A 27,774-nucleotide genomic window follows, 5' to 3' on the forward strand; every position below is an offset into this window, starting at 1 on the left:
AATATGGTTCTCAGCTCTTATACCCTAAACATGTGATTAACCCTCTGCTCCAGAGTCCTTCTGTCTTGACTACACTTCTCTACAGGGACTCTACAGTAGCTGATTACATTTATTAGAAGGGGTGTCCACAAACATTTAGATATGTAATGTCAAACAAAAAAACAACAACACAGTTTTGGCACTCAGGTTAACACTTACTGTATGTTCCATTACTGATCATTCACTATTGTGTTTAAATAACCCATTAAACATGAATTTACAGTGATTTCTACATTCAGTAAATCACATGTAAGTATGGTGGCTCATTGTAAAGTATATTGCCATTTATTTTCTTCTTCATCATCATCATCTGCTTTTTATTAGAACCAGTTACACAGGTTCTACATCTGCTTTTCATTAGAACTAGTTGCACGGGTTCTACATCTGCTTTTCATTAGAACCAGTTACACAGGTTCTACATCTGCTTTTTATTAGAACCAGTTACACGGGTTCTACATCTGCATTTTATTATAACCAGTTACACAGGTTCTACATCTGCTTTTTATTAGAACTAGTTACACAGGTTCTATGTCTGCTTTTTATTAGAACCAGTTACACAGGTTCTACATCTGCTTTTTATTAGAACTAGTTACACAGGTTCTATGTCTGCTTTTTATTAGAACCAGTTACACAGGTTCTACATCTGCTTTTTATTAGAACTAGTTACACAGGTTCTATGTCTGATTTTTATTAGAACCAGTTACACAGATTCTATGTCTAAAGGTAAGCAACATTTATTGATTACTAATCAGAACAACATCAAACCGCTCAATCCAACAAAAGTTCAAAACGCACTAATGTTTGTGTGAATCGGTTCTTTAGGGGGCAATTCAGTGCTAAATTTCCTTAAAAATTCTATAACGATCTTCTAATGTCTACAGAAAAAGAAAGAATGCATTGTGATTCGGTTTTCTGAGCTGAACATGCAATTTGCAATTACAAGTTATGTCAGAAATTGTACTACCAGTCCACATGTTTTACTCACAGTGTTTAAGTATGTATAGCTCATTATTCCAAGGTCATCTTTGACCACTTGATCAAAAATGAGAACCTGTTGAGACCTTCTGAAAACCTCTGAATCTCCAGCACTTACCCATCGTCTTTTAAAACTTTACAGAGTTGCTTGTGCTGGATCCCAATAATCACCGCTTGCAGGTGTATTTTCCCCCTTCTCTCCAGCGCTCTTACTAACTGACCCTGCGGATTGGCCGTCTCTAATGCTCTATGAGATGTCACAGGCTGACTTAGACAGAATAAGTTAAGTTGTTTTAGCATGGTTTTATCTGTTTAAGGAAGAGCAAGAACCTCAAATTAGAAATGTGGCTAGGATTAAGATCAGAGGAAATGGGTCCTTACAACGGATCACATTATAATCAACATGAAAAAGCATGTGGGTGGGCATGGTAGAGTAATATTACAAGACTTAATACTAATATGACTAGGGTTGAACTGCATAATGCAGTTCTTATGAGTGTTTTTCCTTCACACCTCTTCAAAGTTACACAGAGAAACGTAGAGTAACAATGATAAAGACACTATTGTCCTTATTACACGTCAGTGGAGCATCACAGTGATTTTGAAGCTGTTATTTATTAAGGTAAATGTTTCACATTATAATCAGCATGACTTTCCTCTTTAAATAAATGTCATAATAAGTGTCACTTGTTTCTGATGAGGTTCACATCATCCAATAGATCATTTTAATGGAAGGTCTAAAAGAATGCACTGACAAATACGTGATAAGAGAGAACATTCAGAGGGGGCAAATACTTTTTCACAGCACAATGTGTACATACGTACAGTCATATACAGTCAGTGAAGTCAAAGGGAAGCACAGATCTGCTCCTCATAATACTTTAGAGTGGGAGATAAAACTGACCTCAGTGACCTGAGGCAACCTCTCCATTGTGACATCACACTGATGATGTCACAGTGGCTCCTATAAAAGGCGGGGTTCTCCCTCACTGGCTCAGTCAGGATTCAGCAGCTCGAGAGACAGTTGATTTCTGCATTGGCATTGAAGCAGATTTGATTCCTTATCTAGAGCCGCTTTTATTAGAACCAGTTACAAGGGTTATATATTTGCTTTTATTAGAACCAGTTACACAGGTTCTTGTTTAGCTTCTTACATAGGACAAGGTAAGCACCATTTACTGATTACCGATCACATCATTGAACCGCTTAAGGCAAAAAAAAAGTGAAATGCACAACCTAGCGTCACATATGCTAATGAGAGAGAGAAGGGATTCAATCACAGACTGGGTTAAAGCACGAGGCATTCACTTTCACTATCTCACAACTTCCTTCTAATCTTCATCTCCACTTTTCATCTACAGGGTAAAAATGGAAACCAGCAGAGTCCTGAGAAGTTTTGGATTCCAAGTATTGTGCACCATCGGTGAAGGGAGTTATGGAAAGGTCAAGCTTGCCACATCTGAAAGGCACTGCAAAGAGGTGGCCATAAAAATAATGGACCCTATAATGAAGGCACCTGATTTTTTTTCTAAATATCTGCCCCGGGAACTCGCCATATTGAAAAAAGTAAGGCACCCACATATTGTTCAGGTGTATGAAATTTACGAGATGCCTAGCAGAGAGGTGTTTATTGTGATGGAGCCTGCCGTGATGGATCTCGATCAAAAGATTCAAGAGCTGACCTTCATACCCATCAACCAGGCCAAAACATGGTTCTCTCAACTCCTTAGTGCAATGGTTTATCTGCACCAGCAGGACATTGCCCATTGTGACCTTAAGTGTGCAAATGTTCTGCTGACAGCTGACAATCAAGTCAAACTAACCGACTTTGGTCTTGGGTGCTTTTCAAGAGGCTCCCCTGACCTAACGCACACGGGCTGTGGCACTCCTTTCTACGCTGCACCTGAGGTTCTTAAGGGTAAGCTCCATGATCCCAAAAAGAGTGATGTGTGGAGCCTTGGCGTCGTTCTTTACGTTATGGTCACCGGGCACTTGCCCTTCGAAGTTTACAGTTGGGATGGTCTCCAACGTGCTCAGCAAGAACCCTTAAAGTATCCAGAGGGGGTCAGAGTGGAGGGGCCGTGTCAAGCCTTCATCTCATACATGCTGCAGTACAATCCTCACACTCGGCCTTCAATGACCGAAGTGGCACAGCACCCTTGGCTGCAGTCGAGGCGAGAAAGGTAAGTAAACCATTGTGCTGGAACTTGAGTATCATGTTTAAACATATAATAACATTTTAATTGTAATTTTAATTTAATTACATTTAAATACATTTCTTTTTTTTAGGTTGTGGAAAAGCTTTCGTCAGTCACTACAAATAAGGAAGAGGAAGAATGTAAGTCTTCACCTCACAACACACCCATTTCTATAATCTACTTTAGATTTCTGAAGATTTAGCACCATGCTAATAGGTTGGCTAAATGGTAATATTACAATATTAAGGCAATATTAGCCTTATATCTTCAGACCTAAAACTAAAAAATCTCATTTCAGACACCAAACGTGTCTCGGCTGAAATTTGATTTTTAGACAAACTGTTGCTTAATAAAAACACTTTCTTTTAAAGCATGTGCAGATATTTTCACCAGAATGAGTTGAAGTAAAACTGTTAATGTTTAACCAGTAAATTTGATCTTTGTATTGATATTTTGTAATGACTCTCTCCTCTACACATTAGGGTCAGGAAGAGAGCAGTCTAACTAGAGTGACATATTCCCCTCGCAGTGGAGAAATCCCTACACCTCATCCCCCTGCAGCACGGTAGGTTTTAGGACTATAATTCACAACTTCTGTAGTCATTTTCAGTCTAATACATAGTATATGAAAAGATTGCCCATAAGGAAAAAGGTACCAATACAGAAATGATCAAAATCCTGTGATTTATTTATTTATTACTATTTATTTTAAGTGATTTATTTATCACGTGTGTTGTATCTCTGCTGTCTCCATTAACATGTCAGGAGTTTGTATTATAGACTGATTAAAGTCACTCAGAATGAAGAGCTTTTTGTAATAAGTAATAAGTAAATAGGGAATGTACAGTATTAGTGTATTACCAATAAGTTAATAATCAAAGAAGACTTATTTTCCACAATGCTTCTGTACCCCCTCCAGAGTTGTTGGCAGATTTGTTGTGACCGTCGTTGAAGAGGATGGAGAAGGCAGTTTTAACAGAGACGTCAACCCGCTTCAGGAAGACGGCAGCAGTAGAGCTGATGCAAGTTTAACTTGCCAAAGCAAAGAGGTTACGGAGGAGGAGGAGGAGTATGGCTGCTTCAGCTGTTATCCACGTGGTGGTGCAGTTAAAAGAGCAGATAATACTCATGTCCTAGCACCAATTCTCAGATCCTCCCAGTCACTTCTAGAGAGGATGAAGAAGTTTTTTAGGAGGAACTCTATGGTGCACGACTCCTCTTCTGCTCAGCAGCTTGCTAGTCATTCTGCTGCCTGTACAGAAGCTCCTGCTTGTTCCACTGAGCAGAGGCATGAAGATGGGGCTCCAGATGTCCTGGTTTGTGAGCCAGTGGTGGAAGCAGAAGCTGTGGAGGCACAGCCCACAGTGCGGCAGAGATCCAGGAGGCTGAGATTCTCCATGTTTAAGGTGTGTGAGTCAGTACTGAGTGATTGTAAGAGCTCCAGATTTTAAACCTTAAAATCACTTATGTAATCACTTATATTAATATTTATCATAAATGTCTCAGTTGGTCCATCATTATCAATTTGTTTCTCCAACAGATCCTGAAGAAGACGAACAGGGTTCACCCCTTGTAGATGTCTACCATGGCTCCCAGGAATGATGACGTATGGGCTGGGTTTAAGTTTGAAGGGAACGTCCCGCTCCATGGGCTGGTGGTGGAAGCAGAAATTTTGCTCCCACAGCCCAAAGTGATGCAGGAACCCTGGAGACTGAGGCTTCTGCTCCCCTTTCAGACGATCCAAACGAAGGTTCAACTTTAAGGTATGAGGAATGTTTTATCTTCTTGATTGTCGATGTGAGCTTTAGGACACACACTCAGGAGTGAGCCCAGAAGAACGAGACCGGAGAAAAGAGCTGTAGGAGTAATTCTGGAGATCTGAGACAGGAGTCTGAGCTTGGAGAATTGACTCTGGGGGTTACTGTAAAGTATATGTTGTTAGTATCATGTTGTTCAGGAACCGATCAGGAATGATTCTGGAGAAAAAAGCCTTAAAAAACAACCCTGGAGATGTGAGCCCCGAAGGAGTCTGGGGGTGATACTAAAGGAGCGAAAGAATTAGGCTGGAGGAGAGTCTGGAGGTAACTGTAAAGTATATGTTGTTAGTATATTGAAGTTCAGGAACAGATCAGGACTAAATATGGAGGATTGAGCCTGGAGGAACAAGGAAATTGAGCCTGGAGGATTGAGCATGGAAGATTGAGCCTAGAGAAACAAGCCTGGAGGAATGAGTCTGAAAGAATGAGTCTGAAAGAATAGTAGGATCCCTTCTGTAGGATTGAGTATGGAAAAGTTAGTCTAAAAAAATTAGTCTGGAAAATTGAGCGTGGAGAATTGAGCCTGGAGAACAGAGCATAGAGAAACATGTCTGGAGGAATGAGTCTGAAAGAATAAGTCGGAGAGAATGAGTCTGGAGGAGTGAGCCTGCAGGTAACTGCAAAGTACATGTTGTTAGTATATTGTAGTTCAGGAACAGATCAGGACTAAATATGGAGGATTGAGCCTGGATGATTTGAGCCTGGAGAAACAAGCCTGGAGGATTGAGCATGGAAGATTGAGCCTAGAGAAACAAGCCTGGAGGAATGAGTCTGAAAGAATGAGTCTCAAAGAATGAGTCGGGAGGAGCGTTGAGTCTGGAAAAATTAGTCCGGAAAATTGAGTCTGGAGGAGTGAGCCTGGCGGTAACTGTAAAGTATATGTTGTTAGTATATTGTCGTTCAGAAACAGATCAGGACTAAATATGGAGGATTGAGCCTGGATGATTTGAGCCTGGAGAAACAAGCCTGGAGAAGGTAGCATGAAATAATGATCATGGAGGAGAGTCTGGAGGTAACTGTAAAGTATATGTTGTTACTATATTGTAGTTCAGAAACAAATCAGGACTAAATATGGAGGACTGGGCCAGAATGATTTGAGCCTGCAGAAACAAGCCTGGAGGAGGGAGCATGAAAGAATGAGTCTGAAAGAATAGGTCTGGTAGAGGACTGAGTCTGGAAAATTGAGCCTAGAGGATTGAGCCTGGATAACGGAGCCAATAAAAACAAGCCTGGAGGAAAAAGTCTGAAAGAATGAGTCTCAATGAATGAGTCTGGAGGAGTCAGCCTGGAGTAGTGAGCCTGGAGGTAACTGTAAAGTATATGTTTTTAGCATATTGTCGTTCAGAAACAGATCAGGACTAAATATGAAGGAATGAGCCTGAATGATTTAAGCCTGGAGAAACAAACCTGGAGGAGGAAGCATGAAAGAATGATCATGGAGGAATGAGTCTGAAAGAATGAGTCTGAAAGAATGAGTCTGAAAGAATGAGTCTGAAAGAATGAGTCTGGTGGAGGGTTGAGTCTGGAAAATTGAGCCTGGAGGGAGGAGCCTTGAGAAACAAGCCTGGAGGAATGAGTCTTGAGCCTGGAGGTAACTGTAAAGTATATGCTGTTAGTATATTGTAGTTTAGAAACCGATCAGGACTAAATATGGAGGATTGAGCCTGGAGGATTTGAGCCTGGAGAAACAAGCCTGGAGGAGGAAACATGAAAGAATGATCCTGAAAGAATGCTCCTGAAAGAATGCTCCTGAAAGAATAAGCCTAAAAGAATGAGCCTGAAAGAATAAGCCTGGAGGAACGAGCCTTGAAGAACAACCCTGGGGATGTGAGCCCAGAAAAAAACGAGTCTGGACGTGATTCTAGAAGAGTGAAAGAATTAGCCTGGAGAAGAGTCTGGAGGTAATTATATGTAAGTATATATTTAAGTATATGTTGTTAGTATCTTGTAGTTCAGAAGCAGATCAGGACTAAATATGGAGGATTTGAGCCTGGAGGATTTGAGCCTGGAGAAACTAGCCTGGAGGAGGGAGCAAGAAAGAATGATCATGGAGGAGTGAGTCTGGAGGAGTGAGTCTGGAGGAGTGAGTCTGGAGGAGTGAGTCTGTAGGAGTGAGCCTGGAGGAGTGATCCTGTAGGAGTGATCCTGGAGAAACGAACCTGGAGGAGTGAACCTGGAGGAGTGAGCCTGGAGGAACGAGCCTGGAGGAGTGAGCTTGGAGGGACTAGAGGAGCGAGTCTGGAAGAATGAGCCTGTATGAAACAGCCTGTGTTAAAGTAATAAAATACTGAATAACAAGATGTAGTGTGTATTTGAGTCAGAAACATTATCATCTTCTACTCAAAGTTTAATTCAGGTAATACAGTTGTGTGAGGTTAGATTTCATTAAATATTTAAATGATAACAAAGTAAAATTACTTTGTCCATGAAAATGTTTACCACAGAGTGTGGTTTGATGTCAGGGCTGCCAAATGTCACAGATAGGCTGTGAGACTCCAATTAGCTCTAATCTCACACTGTCAAACTTGCCATTTCTCTCACATTTTTAATTTACTCCTTGTTCCTCTCCTAAAGAATCTCTGGATTAATTTGACAACTTTATCAGTATCCTTCAACAGGTGTTACTCCAGATTTAACTGATTAAACATCCTCTGGACTGGCAATGCTGGCTTAATAAAATTTTATATGAAAACTAAAACTAAGATAAGATCAAAATAAGACAAGTACTTGCAGAGTTGAACCAATTCTATACTACAATCAAATTCTATTAAATAGAAATGAACTAAAAGTGCACATAAATCATTAAACATTCTCTGACGGCCTAGGAGGCCCTAAGGGTTCTGTATGCACAAGAAAGTAGTTTAATTAAAACACTACTACCGATTCCTGATATATGTGTAAATTGATAATTAGGTCTTAATTAGAATACAAGCTCACAGAAATGCTATTAAACATAACTCTCGTGCAGATTGGCTGAGACGACCTGCATTAAATAATGACAGTATGTCCATTTTATTTTTTGGTGAGGTGTTTTGGTACTGTTCTGGTTTGATTAGTGACCTGGGGTACCTGGAGATTTAATGAATTTACTTCATATATTCCAGAAGTCTAAGATACATTGAAAAATCAGAATTTTGGAAGTTAATAAATATCTGAACCCTGTCTGTGAATGTTTCCTTGAGAATAAAAAATCACATATGCCTACAAACCTTCCCAGGCTCCTATCTCAGCCAGCGATGTGTTATGTGAGAAAATTCCTATCAAAATAGCTTTTGCTTCTCTGAAAAACAGGTGCCTACAGAGGTCCCTCAGAAATTAAATTGTCCATTCAAAACGTCTTAGATTGATAGAAGTGTTATGTATTCTTATATCCAGAACTATGTGGTCTCTTACTTTTGTTGCCACTGTCCAGGGAAGGCTTTCTACTAGAATATGGCAACAAGAGAGTTAGTGAGGTCAGGATAGTGATAGTTAGTGATGTTGGATGCTTACCACCCCACCTCATACCCCCAACTCTCCAACTCATCCCAAAAGTATGACATGAAGCACCATCATTCCCAGCGAACACAGTTCCACTGCTCCACAGCTCAACAGGTTCATGTTTTTCTGCTCCAGAGTCCTTCTGTATTGACTAGACTTCTCTGCAGGGACTCTACAGTAGCTGATTACATTTATTAGAAGGGGTGTCCACAAACATTTACATATGTAATGTCAAACAAAAAAACAACACAGTTTTGGCACTCAGGTTAACACTTACTGTATGTTCCAATACTGATCATTCACTATTGTGTTTAAATAACCCATTAAACATGAATTTACAGTGATTTCTACATTCAGTAAATCACATGTAAGTATGGTGGCCCATTGTAAAGTATATTGCCATTTATTTTCTTCTTCATCATCATCTTCTGACAGAGTTTTTGTCATGTAACTTGTCCCAAGTACCTTTCCTCTGTTTTCCACTTTTTAAAATACACATTGTTCTGATTGTCTGATTTTGCGATTCAGGCTTGTATACAGATTTTGATTGGATGTGTTTTTCTGCATAGCAACCATCTTGGACACTATAGCAACCATCTAGCAACCACTTGGGAAATCATATCAACCACTTAGCAATACCATAGCAACCATCTAGCAACTCCATTGCAGGTACCTAGCAAAAAGACTAGAACGTTTCACTTTGTAAAACCACATAGAAACAAGCTAGCAACTGTCTGTGCAACCACTGTGCATTATGCACAACCATTCTGTAAATGCAGTAATTTAGCTACAGTGTAATGTAGCAAAACACAACTATGGGCAAACCTTGTAAGTCCCTTCTAAAGATTGTGGTGTTTGACAGAATTGTTGCTTTGTATATTTGCAAAGCATCAAATACCTGAAGAGCGACCCAAATAGCGACAACCATATAATATATAATGTATAATACATGTAATAGTGTTAATGTTTATGAAATTATTTCTATTTTTTTAATCATGAAGTTAGTAGTTACACTGTTCATTACACTGTAATATTATTATGAAATAGTGTTGCCTAATGAGCAGAGTATAATGTTTCTGTGCTGAAGTCATTTCCTCGTTGTTGGCTTTCAGGTCCAGTGAGATAAGTGTTGCTCCCTGCTCTGTTTACAGCTGTGACATTTCTAATGCCCATGGTGATTAAAAAGCTGAGAGGTGTTATTCTTACATTAGCATAGCTGATGTTATTTAAACTAGCTAGTTAGCTGTGCTTCTCAATTCATATTCTTCATAATGAGACCACCCACCCTGTAGACTTAATTAAAGTAAGAATATAATTATAAATGACCTAAACAGATTGTCTGCATATACTATATTGGCTCTTAGCTAATATCTACAGGGAAGGCTACTCAAGCATTTTTACTCAAGTAAAAGTACAGTCAAACATGCACACAAATGTACCTAAAGTTTAAAAGGGGACAATTTCTTAATGTTAAACATTTCTTGAATTACAGATTAACAAAACCATGACACTGAGTGCAAATATTGGTTTATGCAAAATCATACAAATGACATTTAAATTTTTGTCCAGAAAAAAATAAACATAAAATTGATGTAATTAAAATAGAGAATTTACCAGTTTCATATTCACAGTTCACAGATGATCACTGTGGTCAAATATGGTTCTCAGCTCTTATACCCTAAACATGTGATTAACCCTTAATAGCTTGATTCTTTTCATTAAGACCTTAATTCAACACACATTTACTGATATGGCCTTTCAGTATTTTAGCATCGTAATTATATCAAATCAAAGTCATTTAAACTAACAGAATAAAAACTGACACCACCCATCGGAAATCAACAACCCCTCCACTCCAGTTTAACTGTGTTGGTTTCCAGTTATTTACTGATTTTAAGAAATAGGTGGTAAGGATACAGTTTATCAAGACAACTGGTGAAAATCTCACCTCTATTAATGTCTACTAACACAATTTCTTCAACCACTGAAAACTCCAGCAACCTCAACCACCTGACTCAAATCACTATACAGAACCGAAGCTCAGCTCCGCTTGTTTCTCACACGAACCGAATCTTTAACAGATTCAGATTCACTAACAAGTAAAAAGTAATGAGCCTGTTTTTAAAATGTGGCGTTAAAACGTGCAGCTTTGTGAAATGTAGGCTGTAGAGATTAAAAGTATTAAATGGCAAATACTTTTGATGAGTACAGATAGTTGAGTACTCAGCTGAGTACAGTATAGAAGTGCTCATACTTCCACACTAGCTGCGACCTCTGGAATTGGGCATGGTCCCAACATGTTCATGTTTACCTATCTGCACCAGAGGAGAGAGTCCTATTCCATTGGCAATACTTCTCTGCAGGGACTAGAGAGAGACGTACTGGGACTGTGTGCGTGTGCATTTGCACATCTGTGTCAACAATGCGTGCAAAATAAAATGAGCTCGATGCATTCATTAGCAGGGGTGTCCACAAACATTTGGACACACTGTGCAGAAGTTCTCCTGATGAGAACGACGTGGTTAAATACAGCCGGCAGATGGCGCTGTTTCCCCTCGTCTCTCGCCGATGTTTCTGGTTAGCTCCCAGGCTAAGCTAGCTACTGTGGCCAGAGCCCCTCTCTCCCTCCGTGATGGCGGAAGACAGCGAGTCTGCAGCCAGCCAGCAGAGCCTGGAGCTGGACGACCAGGACACCTGCGGCATCGACGGAGACAACGAGGAGGAAAATGAGCACATGCAGGGGTGGGCTTGGTCTGAAATTCGTACAAAACTCCTAAACCTGACTTCTGATCGGCGGTGTCTTACAGCGCTGGCTTAGCGCCGAGGCTATAGCTGGGTTAGCCGGGTTAGCTAGCTGTCAACAATACTAATTCGTGGATGTTCACGGATTGTCCTCTGGTACCTGTGAGAAGGCTCGGTTCTGACAGGGCTCAGATGTACAGCTGAGCATCTATAGGTTGCAGAAGTCATTCAGTAATGTGGCTGTTTGTGCTTGTCGCTGGCCAGCGGTGTCAAATCCAGGTCCAGAAAGTGAAAATCCACTCCAGAGTTTGGCTCCAACTGCCTGGACCGCGCAGCTGCAGCAGAGCTGGCCGGGCAGTCGGAGCAAAGCTCTGGGGTGGATCTCTACTGTCCGGACCTGGATTTGCCACCATTGTCGCTGGCTAAGCTCACTGAGAGCGGAGCGACACGTTTGAATGAAAGGCTGGGCTCTGTTTACAGGCTAGCTGGATACCTGTGGAAAAGGCAACGTCTAGCCGATGTTCACAGGCATTTTCAGATGTAGCTTAACTGCACGCATATCAGCAGGTCGGTTATCAAACGCGCACAGCAAACGTTTGTGTGTAGCCAGTGAAGTTAGCTAGTTATCTAGCTAGCTAGCTAGCCAGTCAGCTAGCTGGCTACAACAATCAAGCGACCCAGTGCCAAACTTAGGAAGCTGATGACAGGCCGGTGGCTGAAATGCAGGTCCCCAGCGAAAACGGTAACGTCGTGACAACCTATTGTTTTTGGTGCCCACAACGTTGTCACGACGTTTGGACTGTGATTTCTCAAAGTTGTGGCTAGCAGCGTTATGTGACCACGTAAACAGCACCACCTTTTTGAGACAACGTTAGCAGTACCACCTTCGCACACCGTCGTGGCGACGTTTGAGAAAGTGGACAACGTTATGACAATGTTGTATTCGTGCTCAACGGGTATTAGCCATGTTGTAAGAAAGTATGCAACATTGTGACAATGTTTTTAACATAATGTACAATAGTACAGTTGACAACGTTCAACTAATGTTTTAAGAAAGTATAGACAATGTTATGACAATGGCAACATTGTAAGAAAGTCTTTTTGCAACAATGTAAACAGTACCACCTTTTCACACTGCCGTGGCAATGTTGTGAGAAAGTAGACAACGTTGTGACAATGTTGTATTCTTGCTCGGCGGGTACTAGCTATGTTTAAAGAAAGTAGCCAGCATTGTAAGAATCCTTTTGAGACAATGTACAGTTTTACTTTTTAATAATGTTAACAGTACCGCCTTTTCACACCATTGTGGCATTGTTGTGACAATGTTCAGGGCTTGCTGGGTAGTTACTAGCAACGTTGTTAGAAAGTAGGCAACGTCTTGTCTACCTTTTTTTGGCGACAATGTAAACAGTACCACTATTTGCAAAAGTGTAAGAAATCAGATAACACTGAAGCAATGTAAGACAGTAGACAACATTGTGATGACCTTTTTGAGACACTGTAAACAGTACCACCTTTTAAAGACGTTTTAGCGATGTTGTAAGAAAAAAGTAGACCACGTTGTGACTATTTTTAAAACAATCTAAACTGTACCACTTATAGCAGTGTTGTAAGAAAGCAGACACATTGTCAGAATGTTTCTAAGACAATATGAACAGTACTACCTTTTTAAAGACATTTTAGAAATGTTGTACGAAAGTAGACATCGTCTTTCCAACCTTTTTGAGACAATCTAAACAGTACCACTTTCAGCAATGTTGTAAGACATTAAACAACATTAAAGCAATTTAAGAAAGTAGACAACTTTGTGATTACCCTTTTAAGACAACGTAAACAGTACCACCACATTTTAAAGACGTTTTAGCAATGTTGTAAACGCACAGTTTACAAGTAGACACATTGTCACAATGTGTGTAAGACAATATAAACAGTACTTTTTGACAACATTGTAAATAAGTAGATAACATTATGCCAATGTTTTTGAGACCGTGTACAGGACCACCTTTTAAAAACATAGCAACATTGCATAGAAGTGGACACATTGTCACAACCTTTTTGAGACAACATAAATAGTACTAATATTGTAAGAAAGTAGACTTGCTGGGCAATTACTAGCAACACTGTGAAAAATCAAATCTTCCACAGCATTGTAGTAATGTTGTGACTATGTTTTTGAAACATCGTAACCAGTACCAGCCTTTGGCAGTATTGTAGCAACGTTGTGACAGCCTGTTGTTTTTTAGCATTCTAGGAGGTTGAGACAACATTGTGACAGCAATAAGCCAGGCAGTAATAGGAGTTGGTGGCTGCAAAGTTGTCTGCTTGGTGCTCTGTATGTTGCTCAGAAAGTTGTGACGGTGTTATCTGACAAAATGTCAGGAGGTTGTGGCAATGGGCAATGTGAAAAAATGAAGAAGCTCCTGTGAAAGAGAGACTTACCTCAGGATCCATTGTAAATTTAGACAACCAAATAGGGATTGTATAATTCATGGAATTACGTGTAATGTTGCTAAATTGCCAATAGTCATATTACGATATACAATGTTAAGTTGTGGTCAGTGTGTTTTGTTTGTTTGTTTTGGTTTTGTTTTTTTTGACAATGTTGCATTTTTGCTGAATCCGCTGTTTAGTTAAACATGCTTTTCAGTCTCTTATGCAGCTTAACTTTGTTACTAAGTGTCCCTAGTAACTGTGTTTAACCACCTTGATTTACTTACTGTCTACCTTACTGCTGTCAGTCATTTCAGGCTAGGCTGGGGTAATAGCTGACTCCCTAAACAGGGCTGAATACCATACAGTTTCACATGTAAAGTAGGCGATACTTCTGTCCACATACTTGATCTAAAGATGTCTTGGTATTGTCTTTCGTAAAGGAGTCCTGGTGGAGACCTTGGTGCGAAGAAGAAAAAGAAAAAACAGAAGCGAAAGAAAGAAAAACCCAGCTCAGGAGGAACCAAGTCCGATTCTGCCTCTGATTCTCAGGAGATAAAGGTTTCTATCACATACAGTTCATCACATATCTGACTCAAAACACCCCCAAAAACACATATATGTACGTTTTGAAGCAGTCTTAACACAACCCAGCTCAGCTCAGCTCAGTTAATGAATCCAGGACTATGATACATTTTCTTCTAGAGCAACTTGCGTTGGAATTGTGTTACACAGGCAGGTGAATGGAGTGTTAGGCGTCTGACACAAGGACTGTAATTGGTGTAGTGTGGCGTATTGGCCCAGTCAAAGAAGCAAAACCTAGTCTGCTATGGGGAGATTAGGCTGTGTTTTACCCACTACACTACACCAACTGCTCTAGAAATAGCAGAATCCAAATAAGAACTGCAACCTAAAATCGAAAAGTGTAGTCCATGTGTTCCGATTGTATTACCAATGACAAACAAAGGGAATCACAGTCTTTCATGTCTGCTTGAGCTTTGAATTTAAACTTGAAATGAACTATACCTTAGAAAAATCAATACATCCTATCTAAAGGTGGAAAGACTGATCGGCTGTGTATTGGTATTGGCTGATTTGTAGCCCAAATGTTCAATCTGCGATCATATCATACTTTTAACTGATCCTTAGAGCTGGTCAGATCATTCTGTGTGATCCATGTTTTGCAAGATGCGAACCTCACTTAAGACTGCAGCTACCCATTAAAGCCAGTGCAGAAATCCCTGCTGATAATGTCGTTGCTGCTGTTTATTTTTTACCATATCTGACTCAAACACTCCTATTTGTAGAATGTGTAAAAGAAACGTGCCTCATGGGCAAGCTGGGTAAAGACGTTTAACACCACTAACCGCGGACAGTCTGTTTGAGAGCACAATATTCAGTCCAGCTAAAGTACAGTGAGCATCAGCAGAGCTAGCTAACGATACTCTGAGCTCCACAGTGCAGTTCAATGGGATTTCACAAGCTCTCGCAGCTGGTGCTCTGAGCTCAACAGAGGTTTAAATGTGATTGATTCCAGAAAGCAAAGTACATTTCATGCACACAACATTAAGAAGCCCTGCACAATAATGCATTACCAAGTTTGCCTTTAAATGTTATTATGGCATTTAACCCCACCCTTGATGGATATCAGAAATTGACAGATCGTACATAAAGACGACCAGCAATCAGCATCACCCCAAAACTGTGATCAGTCCATCTGTAGTCCACTTCATCACTCAAGTGTCCTCAGATTAGCGTCATTATTAACAACTGTTTCAAACTGCCTTTCTTGTTCATGTCACACTGTTTATTCATCAACCTGTATGCAAACCCTCTGACTGCTTTCTCTTCCTATCAGAATCCAGCCATTCCCATGCAGAAGCTGCAGGACATTCAGAGAGCAATGGAGCTGCTGTCCACCTGTCAAGGACCTGCGAAGAGCATAGATGAGGCCACTAAGCACAAGTACCAGTTCTGGGACACCCAACCCGTTCCTAAACTCAGTGAGTTGCACTTTATCACCAGGTTTAATGCCGGTCTTGCACCAAACAACTTTTCAAAGGATTTCTCTGTTGCAGACAAATTTCCAATGTCTGAAAAGAATCACGTAAGTCTTGTTAAGAGTATAATGCTCCTGCCATCTTGATGCTTTGGTGTAAGGTGGTCAGGATGTCTTAACTCAGAACAGTGGTCTTTTTCTCATCTTGATGTTCCGATAAAATTAATTGTGTTTAATATTATCGCAAGGTTTTAGTCTTGGCTCATGCAATGTGAAGTGGACATTGTGAATAAACAATAGATGTCTCAGTCTTTGCAAAATCATAGTGTCTCAGATGTTAGCTTCTTCTAGTGTATGGGCAGAATAACCTCCAATATTACAGTGCACCAATGTTCACTGAACTCTGGTCAGAAATGCCATTTACAGCAACAGAGTATTGTGGGTCTTTTTTGTTAAAATCTGATTCTTTCAATTGCTTCTTTACAATTGCTGAAACCTACAGTTTAAAATGATGTAGGCACATTTCAGGACTATGTGACCAAGTAATTGCAACATCTCTTATATTAAGTAGATGCTTCTTAGCTATAAAAGAAAAAAAAACTGTTTCCATTTGCCACTACAACAAAAGAGCAATACACTCTACAGTCATTAACTGGATAAAAGCACTAACTTGAGTACACTTTTGCTGTAATGAACATTATTATTTATTAATTTTTAGAAATGTATTGGCACACTGTGTTGGCACAGTTATATTGCTGAATTGCTTTGCTAATGTTTTTAAATGTGTTTTTTGAACATGGAAAGTTATTGAATCTTAATGTTATTATTTCTCACCAAATTCTTTTCAACTCCCAAGTTTTTAATTTAAAACAGCACTGTATCATTTTTACCTTAAAATAACAGCTTCAAAATCATTGAGGTGCCACCCAGACCTGTAATAGGCATAGCATCTCTATCGCTGTTACTTTGGACTCAACACACTGCTAATTGCACATTCGTGAAGTGGCAGGGTAATGCTCATATTTGTGAAAAATCCAGTAATATTACTCTACTGCTTCAGTTCAAGTGCTTCTTTCACTTTCAGTGACGATTCTGTATGCCAGCTTGTCTAAAAATGCATGTGTAAAGTATGCCTTTTAGAGGGATCCCAAAATGCAAATTACCCAGGAGCAAGAAATACCAGTTCTCACATAATGCCTCTTTAAGTCAAATGTGTCAGTACAGTAACCAACTCTGTTGTTTTGTCACAGACGAGGTGGTGACTACTCATGGGCCAATTGAACCGGACAAGGAGAACGTCAGACAGGAGCCATATTCCCTCCCACAGGGTTTCATGTGGGACACACTGGATCTCAGCAACGCTGAAGTGGTACATGCGTGAATAAGAGCAGCTCATATGTCAAGTATTTATCTTCTTTGTTAGTCTATGGTCATGTCTTGACAGACCATGATTTCATGAAGTGGATATTCAGCACGTCTTTGTGAAGCACTTGTGATACGCTACTGTGATACGCTGTGTTTCCATATACAGGTATCCGTTCCTTTGTGTTCTCATTAATTCTTTTGCTATCCATCTTCCAGCTGAAGGAGCTGTACACATTGCTGAATGAGAATTATGTTGAGGATGATGACAACATGTTCAGATTCGACTATTCTCCTGACTTTCTCAAATGGTAAGATAAAAGGGGCGTGGGATTGACACATCTAGGTCCCTTTCTTGCTTTATCTTTACTTTTGTTCGGAATGTGAGAAGCAGTAGATGAAAATGAAAGTACTTTACAGTAAAATATGCAAAAGATCATGTAAAATGACGATAAAGGCCCCTTACAGTGGGCTGGCGGTTAGGTTAAGCAAATAAGCATTCATCTTTTTTTATATTTGCAATTCCTGTTTAGAAAACTAGTAGTAATAAGTTACATAGTTACATTGCAGGACGTGCAATGCCAGATGCAATATAAAAATATCAAACACGTCCAGCTAGCTTTTTTGCTATCAGATCCAAAGGAAAAGCTTCATATATTATTAACATCACAGTATGGTATACGGTTTCTTCCAATATCGTGTGGCCCTAGTTTTAACCCTCATCCTAAATGTGCAAAGATTGTTAAGAGCCCTCAGCTCACCAGGAAGAGAGATCTAGAGCCTAATGCTGTAATAGGAGAGAGAAGCTTCCATAATTTGGAAATTACTGAGGAACAGGAGCATGACCATGAAAGCATTTAAAATTAGCGAAAGAATCTTAAAATCAGTTGGAAATAACTGCTGCAATATGATCTTTCGTTTTTGTGCATGCCAGGCTTCTCGCTATAGCACGCTTTTTTGCCCTCTGCAAGCTGGAAGTGGAGCTCTTTAGTTAGACAGAAAAAAGATGTCCTGTATGTGGATCTTTCAGATTCAGGTGCCGCAGCTCTGTTTGCAATTTCCAATGGCAGTTAACTGGAAGTGCAGAAGATTTTGAATGAAAAAAAGAGTTTGTATTCAAAGAATTTGAATAGCAGCTTTTAAATTCTGCCACCACTGGTGAATTTTGTCTGCGTGTCAAAATCTTGTAATAAATGAGAAAAAGGTTTGAAATATCAATTGCCCCTTTGTTTATTCTTCTCTCTTCTGCTGTCTCTATAAGGGCACTTCGTCCCCCTGGCTGGCTGCCCCAGTGGCACTGTGGTGTGAGGGTCTCCTCCAACAAAAAACTGGTGGGCTTCATCAGTGCCATTCCTGCAGACATCCACATTTATGACACGTGAGTTCCAGTGCTATGCTGGTTCTGAAGTACAGTATTGTGCAAAGTGCAAGGCAAGGTTTAAAACTCCTCATCTGGACAGTACGTGTTTTACTTCTTAGTGTTCTACTTATTAAAACACTACTATTAGATTAAATACTAAAACCATTCATACAGAAAGTGGTGATTTCTTTGCTCGTTAAAACATCTCCAGAGCTCACCTCATGAAGTCTTTTATTTTTTTTTATAGTTATCATCCAACAAAATCAGTGCTTAATGATGTTAAAAAGGTGATTTTGATGAACTTGAACACACCCATGTGCTGCCTGGGGTCATCCAGAAGAAATCTAGAACTAAGCTCTGGTCATTAAACTAGCTCACAAGATCTCAACTACTTTCTTTAAAATGATATGATGTGAGAATTCTTGATCCTTTTTACTGATTTATGTTTACTGGCATCTGTTCTAGTGTGGTCTGGAGTTTTCACAAGCTAAACATCTGCTATTACTGAGCTAAAACAGTTTTGAATGGTGCTTTGATGTACAATCTAAGTTCTGTTTATTTTATTTCATCTTGTGTTGTCCATCACTGTGACACACTTTCAGATTAAAGAAGATGGTGGAAATTAATTTCCTGTGCGTGCATAAAAAGCTGCGCTCCAAACGTGTAGCTCCAGTTCTGATCAGAGAGATCACGCGGCGGGTCAACCTTGAGGGCATATTCCAGGCCGTGTATACAGCCGGAGTGGTGCTGCCCAAACCTGTCTCTACATGCAGGTAGCAAGATACAAAGACGTCACCTATAAAATACTAACTTTATGAACACATGCTAGGGAACCATTAGAATTGGCTATTTTAAATGTTTTATTTGCACTGGTATGTTTTTGTAGGTACTGGCATCGCTCTCTAAATCCCAGGAAGCTTGTTGAGGTGAAATTTTCCCATCTTAGCAGAAACATGACACTACAAAGGACCATGAAACTCTACAGGTTACCTGATGTGAGTATGGGCTTCCTCATCTTTTCGAAGTAGATCTAAGATGTGTTAAACTGAAAAGATTTAGAGCATGCACATAACATCCACTTTATTATACACTATTTAAACAAAAGTTTTGGGACACCTGCTCATTCATTGTTTTTTTCTGACATCAAGGGTATTAGAAAAAGTTCTGCTTTTGTTGGAGTAACTGTGTCTACTCTCCAGGGAAGGCTTTCTAATAGATTTGATTGCAAGCGGTGACCAGGGCATTAGTGAGGTTAGGGTGATGGATGATAGCCACCCACCTTATTCACAGTTCTTCAGTTCATCCCAGCATCATTGGATGGAGCTCCACTGTGTACAATACGTCTATTACAACCAGCATATCAGCAGATGATATTCTAGTTTACCACCTGTACATTAGTAAAGGGGATCTTCAGGGTAGAGGTTTCTAATTTAGAGGCCTGACATGCATATTCATAAGGAAGAAGGTCATAGATTCACTTTGCTGCTCTATAATAATATTGTAATATAATATAATCCAGACTCGTCTTCATGTTGTTAAAATGAATTTACCCCCGTATGTCTCTTCTGCTCTCCATGTGTCTCTTTGTAGAGCACGCGTACCCCTGGGTTGAGGCCAATGGTGGCTGGCGATGTGAAACAGGTGACGGCACTGCTGCAGAAGTACCTCAGCCAGTTTTACCTGCGACCCGTCATGGGAGAAGAGGAGGTCCAGCACTGGTTCCTACCACAGGAGAATATAATAGACACATACGTAGTGGAGGTACACTTCATCCTTCTTTGGCTTTGTGCACAAATAGGGCAGTTGTGGTGTTAAATTTTCAACATCAATACCAATGTGAGACTTAAACTCTGTTTCCAGCAACATAAACAAAGCACAGTAATGATGGTGTTCTACCCCACACTTTGGCATGCTAGTAACACAGTGCTTCAGCTTCAGTGACTGGTTACATCTGGTTACATCTCCCTGTCTCCTGTTTTTCCTCAGGGTCCTGGTGGCGTGTTGACTGACTTTGCCAGTTTCTACACTCTGCCGTCCACAGTTATGCATCACCCGCTGCACAAAAGTCTGAAGGCAGCATACTCCTTTTATAATGTGCACACAGAGACTCCGCTGTTGGACCTGATGAATGATGCACTCATACTTGCAAAACTGGTACTATATCACAGCAACAGTACAAACACTGACATTAACAAGCATGTAGATAAGTTTATCAGAGCAGCCAAATCTCTCCTGTGTGTGTGTGTGTGTGTGTGTGTGTGTGTGTGTGTGTGTGTGTGTGTGTGTGTGTGTGTGTGTTTCTGGTGGGTCACTTTGTGAATCTGGCCTATAGCGCACAACACATGAAGTAAAGACAGTGTATCTCTTTGTTTTTAAGATTCTTTCTTCTAAAATGAGTGCTTATTTCTTTTTCTATCAGTTTAACAGTGTTTTCTATGTCTTTGTCTGTATTACAGAAAGGCTTTGATGTTTTTAATGCTCTGGATTTAATGGAGAATAAGACTTTTTTGGAAAAGCTCAAGTTTGGAATCGGAGATGGCAACCTTCAGTATTACCTTTACAACTGGAAATGCCCACCTATGGACCCAGAGAAAGTAAGAAAGCCGAGTGGACCCATTTCGCTCTTCTGTTAATTATTGACTATTGGTAGCAAACTGAATTGAAACAACCTAGAGACCCCTATCATTTGATGTGTTTGTTTGTGTACATGAATGATCTGGAGAATGAATCGGCAAACTCTACACTAAATGAACTCTAAAATACCTCTTAAAATTAAGTATTGAGGTATTGAGTTGTTGGAGAGTGTGTCCCTAGGGTACATAAATAATTTTAATGTTAGGATAATCTTAGCTGGTATAGAAAGTGCTCAGTAGGGCTGTGCATTGGCAAGAACCTGGCGATACGAATCATAATACAGAGGTTAAATTTTTATATATTGCAATATATTGAGATACTGTAAGGAAACCTGTCATGGTATTAAAAAAAACACCATCCTATGCACAATTCTAAATCTGAGTGAAATAAAAGTTTATTTTTATCCTATCAGAGCACTGTACAACAGAATGCAACACTGATTTCCAGCGGTGGGGTTTAAAACTCTACACTAAATGAACCACTGTCTGACATTTCATTATCATGTCATTAAAAATCAATACTGTGTTTTTTCTAGGGAATCAATACAGAATTGCAAAGCATAATGTCATGATACTCAAGTGTATCAATATTTTGTGACACCCTTAGTGTTCGGTATGATGCTCGCTCTAACATTAAAGAATCATCTCTGTTCTGCTTTCAGAAAACCCAAGTCTGTTTAGTACTTATTAAAACTCATTTACTCATTTCTTATTCTCCTACTTCCCCCAGGTTGGTCTTGTGCTACAATAACTGGCTGCTGGGTGGCTGACACGCTTAAAGGACACAGGAGGAGGTAGTCGGCTTAAATAAAAACAGAAGAAAACAATCCATTCAAAGTGAATGATCCATCGTGCAGCTCTCTAGGTCTCGTTTTGGTTACGAGAGAGTTTTCTCTCAGTTTTTCTTTCTATATATCCTGAATGTGAAAATCATCAGCTTCAGACTACAGACTTCTTCATACTGTATCAGAAAACACACATGCGAGTTTAGAGTTCATTTCTTAAAACATGCATAAACTATTATTGTCATTTTATAAACTGCACACTCAAAACGCACGCCTCTCGGACGATCAGTTCATTTTTTTCCTTTTATTTTGTTCTCTGAAGGTGCATTGATGTGTATGTGTGAAAGAACTAGCATCCTGTATAGTAATGCCAGATATTTATTATGTGTCGTGTGGTTTACAAGGGGCTAAGAAACAAGGGGGAGGGTCCAATCCAAAGGCTTTTACTGTGGAGCTGCCTTGGAAGTCATACACTACAGGAGTTCCAGCAGTTAGTCAATAGGTTCAAGGGGTGTTTGTTTGGGTACGTGAGAAAGAATGTATCGCATTTATGAAGCACAACATGTTCTTATGTTCTTAAAGCAGCAGAACGCTCCTGTGTGCATTTTACGATCTTTCTGTTTTTGTTTTGTTTTATTATACGTTTAGGTCTTGAGTGTCTGAGAGCAGCTAGAAAGAAAACGAATGTGAATTGTTTTAATTTTTTGTTTCCATAATGGCATTTTAGTGTTTGTGATGCCAGACGTAGCTTTTGTTCCTTTCACTCCTCACTGCTTAGATCTTTGTTTCAAACAATTCTGATATTTAGAATTGTATTTAAGTTCAATTTGTTGCTTTTCCTTTTTTATTTTGTCAGTATTCTTTTCAGTGAATCCATTCATCTATCAGACAGTGGTGTAAAAAACATACACAATTTACAAGTACGTCCTGGGAATTTTCATATATAAGCACAAGGAAATGACAAGTCGAACAATCACAGACGCATCGTTGCTTCTGACAACGCTCTTTACAGCTCCAGCTTTCCCAGTGCTTTTGGTTGCGTGCAGCTAAGAAAATCTGCTTGTTACTTGATCAAACAACTGATTAAATTTCCGAAATACTGATTATTTATATGATTAAAAATCGTCTTTTTGTGTTCCAGCTTTTCTCGTTGTAGTAGGCATCAGTATATCAGGAGTGTCCAACAATAGGACGTTAAAACAAGCGAACACCCAGGTACTGAGAACCAAGAACTTAAACAAAAACTTCGTGGTTTTAAATCAAATCTCTATCTGCTAGATCTGTCATATGTCCAGACTTTCTCCCTTTTTTGAAAATATAAATCTGGCCTAGTCTGTAAGCACGGTGAGAATTTTTAAAGTACAAAATGAAGCTGCCAGTTTGGAGTTTTATAAAAAAAACTAATTTGCAACACCAGTCAGCCATAACATTAGTTGCCTAATATTGAGTAGGTCCCCCTTGTGCCCGAGGCATGAACTTCACAAGACTTATGAAGGTGTCCCGTGGTATCTGACACCAAGACAACAGCAGCAGATCCTTTACGGCTCCTGTAATATTCTATTCCTGAAGCAGATAGAGATTAGATTGCACTGAAAACACTGGGGGGTATTCCTTTAAGTAATTGGCTTTCTTTCAGCTGGTGTTTTTTCTCCCTGATTCCAGGACACTTTGCGAATGTCAAATTTGTGTATGCTGTCCTGAAGCTTGCTGTATGAACTGAGCATGATTTTTGTTATTCTTTTTTTTTCCCCCTTTCTTCCTCCCCCCCTGTTGTGTTGGTCCAAGTCTCAATGGTGAGAACACCCAAAGTACTTGCCTTATTTGAGAGGTCATTTTTTTAAATAATATCAGATGTAGTTTTGAAATGACGCTCAGCTTTCTCTTTCTGAAAACAATATTTTTATTGAACTCCATTGCAGGTTGTTTAATGACCTTAAAGGAAATTGTAACCAGCACCATGTCAAACACGGTGGCCACCCAAATATCTAATTGTTAAACTCTACATCAAGGTATACCAGCATGGATTATTTGATTGAATAAAAATCATCTGAATCTGAATTGACTGTGACCAATTCGGTTGTGATTCTTGGCAAGAAACAAGTGTAAGCAAATGCTCATTTCATCCTCAGCATCGTCAATAAGAAAATAAAGACAAATCTCCAACTTTAACATGCGCAAATATAGTACAAACATTTTATCAGTTGTTTAGTTTGTGCACAGGTTTATAGCCTTTTTGTTTTACTTTTTTTGCCCCCAAATATAAAAAAATATATATATGAAGAGCCATTTAGAGCAGATATGGCATGAAATTCTCTATTTGGAACAAACCTACTCATCCAGAATTGTTCACGGTGGTGGTGATAGGAATGATTAATACATATTTAAACTAAACAAAACACCACCTCACCTTGTACATGAAATGATGCATAAATAATATCTAAATAAAACAGATTTCACACAATTTTACCCTCAACATTGCATGTGAAACTTACAAATGTACATAAGTTGGATCGCATATATAATGGTTAATTTATAGCAGATGTGGTGACCTAGTTCCTATCTCCACCCATGTAAAGAAATCACCTTTGGAAAATAGGTTCTTCAAATGTTCTTTGGTAAAGGTAGAGTTATATATTTAGGTCCATGGCTACCCAAAAGAATTACTAGCTTCTTAAATGGTTCACTGCCTTTATTGTTGATGGTTCATTACAGCTATAGTTCTCTGTGCAGGGCAGGGTTGAGGATCACTGAACTACACCAAGTTTGGCTGAACAGTGAGAACAGATGGGCATTTGATGGACACTTGGGGGAGGTCTATAGGAACTTATTCACACAAGAAGGGGCATCTGCCTGCAAACATTTGAGAACCCCTGCGCTAAAGCAGTATTTCTCTACCCTGGTCCTGGGGGCCCACTGCCCTGCACTTTTTAGTGTTTTCTCTGCTCACTAAACATCTAATACAACCAACCAGACAATTAACGGCCCATTATTGAGTGGGTGTGTTAAAGCAGGAAAAGTCTTAATGTGCAGGGCTGCAGGCCTTGAGGACCAGGGTTGAAAAACACAGTCCTAAAGTACCTTCAATATATAACACCAGAAAGGGTTCCAGGACTGCTTTGTATGGTACTACATAGAACCTGTTTTTGCTGAGTGTACAAATGCACCATCTCACACTACTCCTCCCTGAGTGACTTTGCAGTAATTGGATTATGCAGAATTCCCCTCCTCAAATCGTGTCACTTCTGAGTTGCCTTCTTCTTCTTGGGTTTTCGTATCTTTGAGGGGTTTGGGATGGTTTTCTTAACTTTAAGAGGCTGGAGCAACGGGCTCGGGTCTTGTGGCTCCAGTGAAAGGTCAAGTTTTCTCTTTTGACCCTTTAGTGGATTTGAGGGAGGCTCTCCAGTTTGCTTTTCAGTTTTGGCTTGATCTGAATGCAGGTCATCTCCACCCTGGCTCTGGTCCTCCATGAGCCTCGTTGGCACCCAGGCCACACCGAGGGGCGGCACCTTAGCAGCGATCTCCCCCACCGTGTTGGCGAAGGCGGTTCCTCCTCGTTTAAAGCCCAGGGCCAGCACGCTGCTCAGGCCCAGAAGCCCAGACAGACCATCGCTGAGGTCTGGCACCTGGCAGGCCGGCACCGCCCTGGTCCTGCTGAGAGGAATGAGGTGGCTGATCATGTGCGCCGGCCTTACGGAGCTGCACACCAGCACCAGGCTGAGCTCGTCCTTCTCCAGGCCTTTGGTCACCTCGTTGATGCCGATGGCCAGCTGCCTCCGGGCCTCCTCGTCGCTCCAGCCCGGCTGCCGAGCTGGTTCTTCGACTTCGACGGGCTCCGGGTCTCGCTTCTTAGCTCTCCTTCTGCTGCGGAAACCCTTCACCCTAACCTGGGTCTTCTTAAGCCCAAGGGCGTCTATCTTCTCCTTCAGGGAGTTCATTATAAACGCCTTCAGGCCCTTCTCTAACGGGGCCCATCTGAGGTCGTAAGGGTTGTTGAGAGAGGTTTTCACCGGGATGGGCTTCTTTTTCTCCTTCTTGGCTGCTTTCCCTGGAGTGGTCATCCTGCTCTCATATCTCCAGCAAGTCCAGCTGCTGCGCCCTGAACGGAACACCCTCTCAGTGGAGAGTGGTCTTCAGCGCTGTCCCACCTCAGATCTGACAGCCTTCTGCACTGGACTCTACATAAGCTACAGCATGGGTGCTGTTCCTGTGCGCTGCCATGTTGTTTTGGAGCTTTGAGACCCCCTGTTAAAATGCACACCGCCACCTAGTGGTCAGGCTCTACACAACACAATAGTGACGTCAAGATCCTACAATAAAGGTGACCCAGAATTCATGCATTCAGTGTTTCAGCTGTTCTTCAGTGTATTTAAGTGTGTGAATTTGGTTGGGATGTTTTACAGTCCTATTTACCAGGTTCAGGTTTATTTATATAGCACTTTTAACAGCAGACATTGTCACAAAGCTGCTTTACAGAGATCCCTGTCTGAGCCCCAAGTGAGAAAACCAATGGCAACAATGGCAAGGAGAACTCCCTCAGAGTGGTAAGAAGAAACCTCAGGGGAAGCCATCCTCCTCTGGTCAACACCAGGTCACAAAACATGAAAATATACTTAACTGATGGATACAGTAATAAATAAATAAATAAATAAATAAAGGTTACTCTAATATTTCACATATATACACTATATGGACATAAGTATTGGGACACCAGCTCATTCATTGTTTCTTATACAATAAAGTTGTTTAAAAAGAGTCTATCCTGCTTTTGGTGGAGTAACTGTCTCTACTGTCCAGGGAAGAAGGCTTTCTACTAGATTTTGGAGCATAGCTGTAAGGATTTTATTAAAAAATGAAGCAATGAGAGCATTAGTGAGGTCAAGATGTTGGGTGAACACCACCCCACCTCACCCCACCTCACCCTCAACTCTCCAGTTCATCCCAAAAATACTGGATGGAGCACCAACCATCATTCCAGAGAACACAGTTCCACTGCTCCACAGCTCAATGCTGGGGGGCTTCATAGCCCTCTAGCACACACCTGGCATCTGGCATTAGGCAGCATGGTGCCAATAGGTTCATGATTATCATGTTTATAAATTATAAATGTTTGTTTGAGCCTGGACTGCTTTTACAGGGCACAATACAGGGCAGCCAATCAGAACAGAGGTCATTTACATAAAAAGGACTGGTGTAATTTAGAGGATTTCTTTTTACAACATTTTCCCTCTATAAAATGTTTTTGCAATAGCAAATTGCAAATCCTACACTTTTCTTGTTCAATCCTTTCTACACAACCATTTTTTCCAACCTCTCTTCATCTCTTAGAAATCTACAGCTTGGTTTTGTCACCATAAAACACATAAAACTCTGGTGGAACTTCTCTTAAAAGAGGCCAGACAACCAAAACAACCACAAAGCCTCTTAACACAAAGATGATTGTTGAGCGGTGCAGCAGGAATCACACCGAACACTTTCTCTCTGCCATCTAAGTCAATCCTAATACCGCAAAGCTTTTGGGAAACTGGGCCCTGGATTGCAGTGCGCACTTTAACACCATGTCTCCTAATTCTAGAAAACGACGTATTTTAAGAAACTGACAATACAGCTGATTCATTTACGGATTATTTAATGCTCACATCTGAACTGTTACAGTTACAGGGGGCAGTGGTGGCTCAGTGGTTAGAGCTCCGGGCTTTTGATGACAGGGCTGTGGGTTCGGTACCCGGGCTCAGCAAGCTGCCACTGTTGGGCCCTTGAGCAAGGCCCTTCAGCCTCTCTGCTTACCGGGCAGCAATGGCTGGGCACATATGCATGTGTGGCACTGTGTGTGTTTTGACTGGTTTGTATGTTTGTTCTCTGCTATAGATGGGATAAAAGCGGAGGCCAGTTTCCTTCACAAACTTCCCTGAACAACAAACATGAAGACATTTTTCAAATAACTGCATAAAAACTCT

General features: G+C 40.4%; 3 protein-coding genes across 3 annotated transcripts; 2 read left to right on the forward strand and 1 right to left on the reverse strand.

The window, feature by feature from the left end:
- Nucleotides 1-2,382: 2,382 nt before the first annotated feature.
- LOC140556498 (testis-specific serine/threonine-protein kinase 6-like) lies at nt 2,383-4,506 on the forward strand. The gene is made up of 3 exons (XM_072680518.1): nt 2,383-3,197; nt 4,132-4,313; nt 4,499-4,506. Exons 1-3 carry the CDS (start codon nt 2,383-2,385, stop codon nt 4,504-4,506), a joined length of 1,005 nt encoding a protein of 334 aa, XP_072536619.1.
- A 6,593-nt stretch (nt 4,507-11,099) lies between these two features.
- On the forward strand, nt 11,100-23,878 carry nmt2 (N-myristoyltransferase 2). The gene is made up of 12 exons (XM_072692267.1): nt 11,100-11,251; nt 14,125-14,242; nt 15,540-15,684; nt 16,931-17,049; nt 17,262-17,353; nt 18,304-18,420; nt 19,005-19,175; nt 19,289-19,397; nt 19,993-20,163; nt 20,389-20,556; nt 20,859-20,996; nt 21,766-23,878. Exons 1-12 carry the CDS (start codon nt 11,142-11,144, stop codon nt 21,784-21,786), a joined length of 1,479 nt encoding a protein of 492 aa, XP_072548368.1. The 5' UTR covers nt 11,100-11,141; the 3' UTR covers nt 21,787-23,878.
- On the reverse strand, nt 23,634-26,050 carry rpp38 (ribonuclease P/MRP 38 subunit). The gene has a single exon (XM_072692268.1). It carries the CDS (start codon nt 25,876-25,878, stop codon nt 25,057-25,059), a length of 822 nt encoding a protein of 273 aa, XP_072548369.1. The 5' UTR covers nt 25,879-26,050; the 3' UTR covers nt 23,634-25,056.
- Between the last annotated feature and the right edge of the window lie 1,724 nt (nt 26,051-27,774).

Source organism: Salminus brasiliensis, chromosome 1, assembly GCF_030463535.1.
Source record: "Salminus brasiliensis chromosome 1, fSalBra1.hap2, whole genome shotgun sequence".
Classification (NCBI taxonomy): domain Eukaryota; kingdom Metazoa; phylum Chordata; class Actinopteri; order Characiformes; family Bryconidae; genus Salminus; species Salminus brasiliensis.

Coding starts and splice junctions, on each gene's coding strand:
- LOC140556498 (XM_072680518.1), top strand. CDS start 2,383: ATGGAAACCAGCAGAGTCCTGAGAAGTTTTGGATTCCAAGTATTGTGC. Junction 3,198..4,131: donor CTGCAGTCGAGGCGAGAAAG/GTAAGTAAACCA, acceptor TACCCCCTCCAG/AGTTGTTGGCAGATTTGTTG.
- nmt2 (XM_072692267.1), top strand. CDS start 11,142: ATGGCGGAAGACAGCGAGTCTGCAGCCAGCCAGCAGAGCCTGGAGCTG. Junction 18,421..19,004: donor GACATCCACATTTATGACAC/GTGAGTTCCAGT, acceptor ACACACTTTCAG/ATTAAAGAAGATGGTGGAAA. Junction 20,997..21,765: donor CACCTATGGACCCAGAGAAA/GTAAGAAAGCCG, acceptor TACTTCCCCCAG/GTTGGTCTTGTGCTACAATA.
- rpp38 (XM_072692268.1), bottom strand. CDS start 25,878: ATGACCACTCCAGGGAAAGCAGCCAAGAAGGAGAAAAAGAAGCCCATC.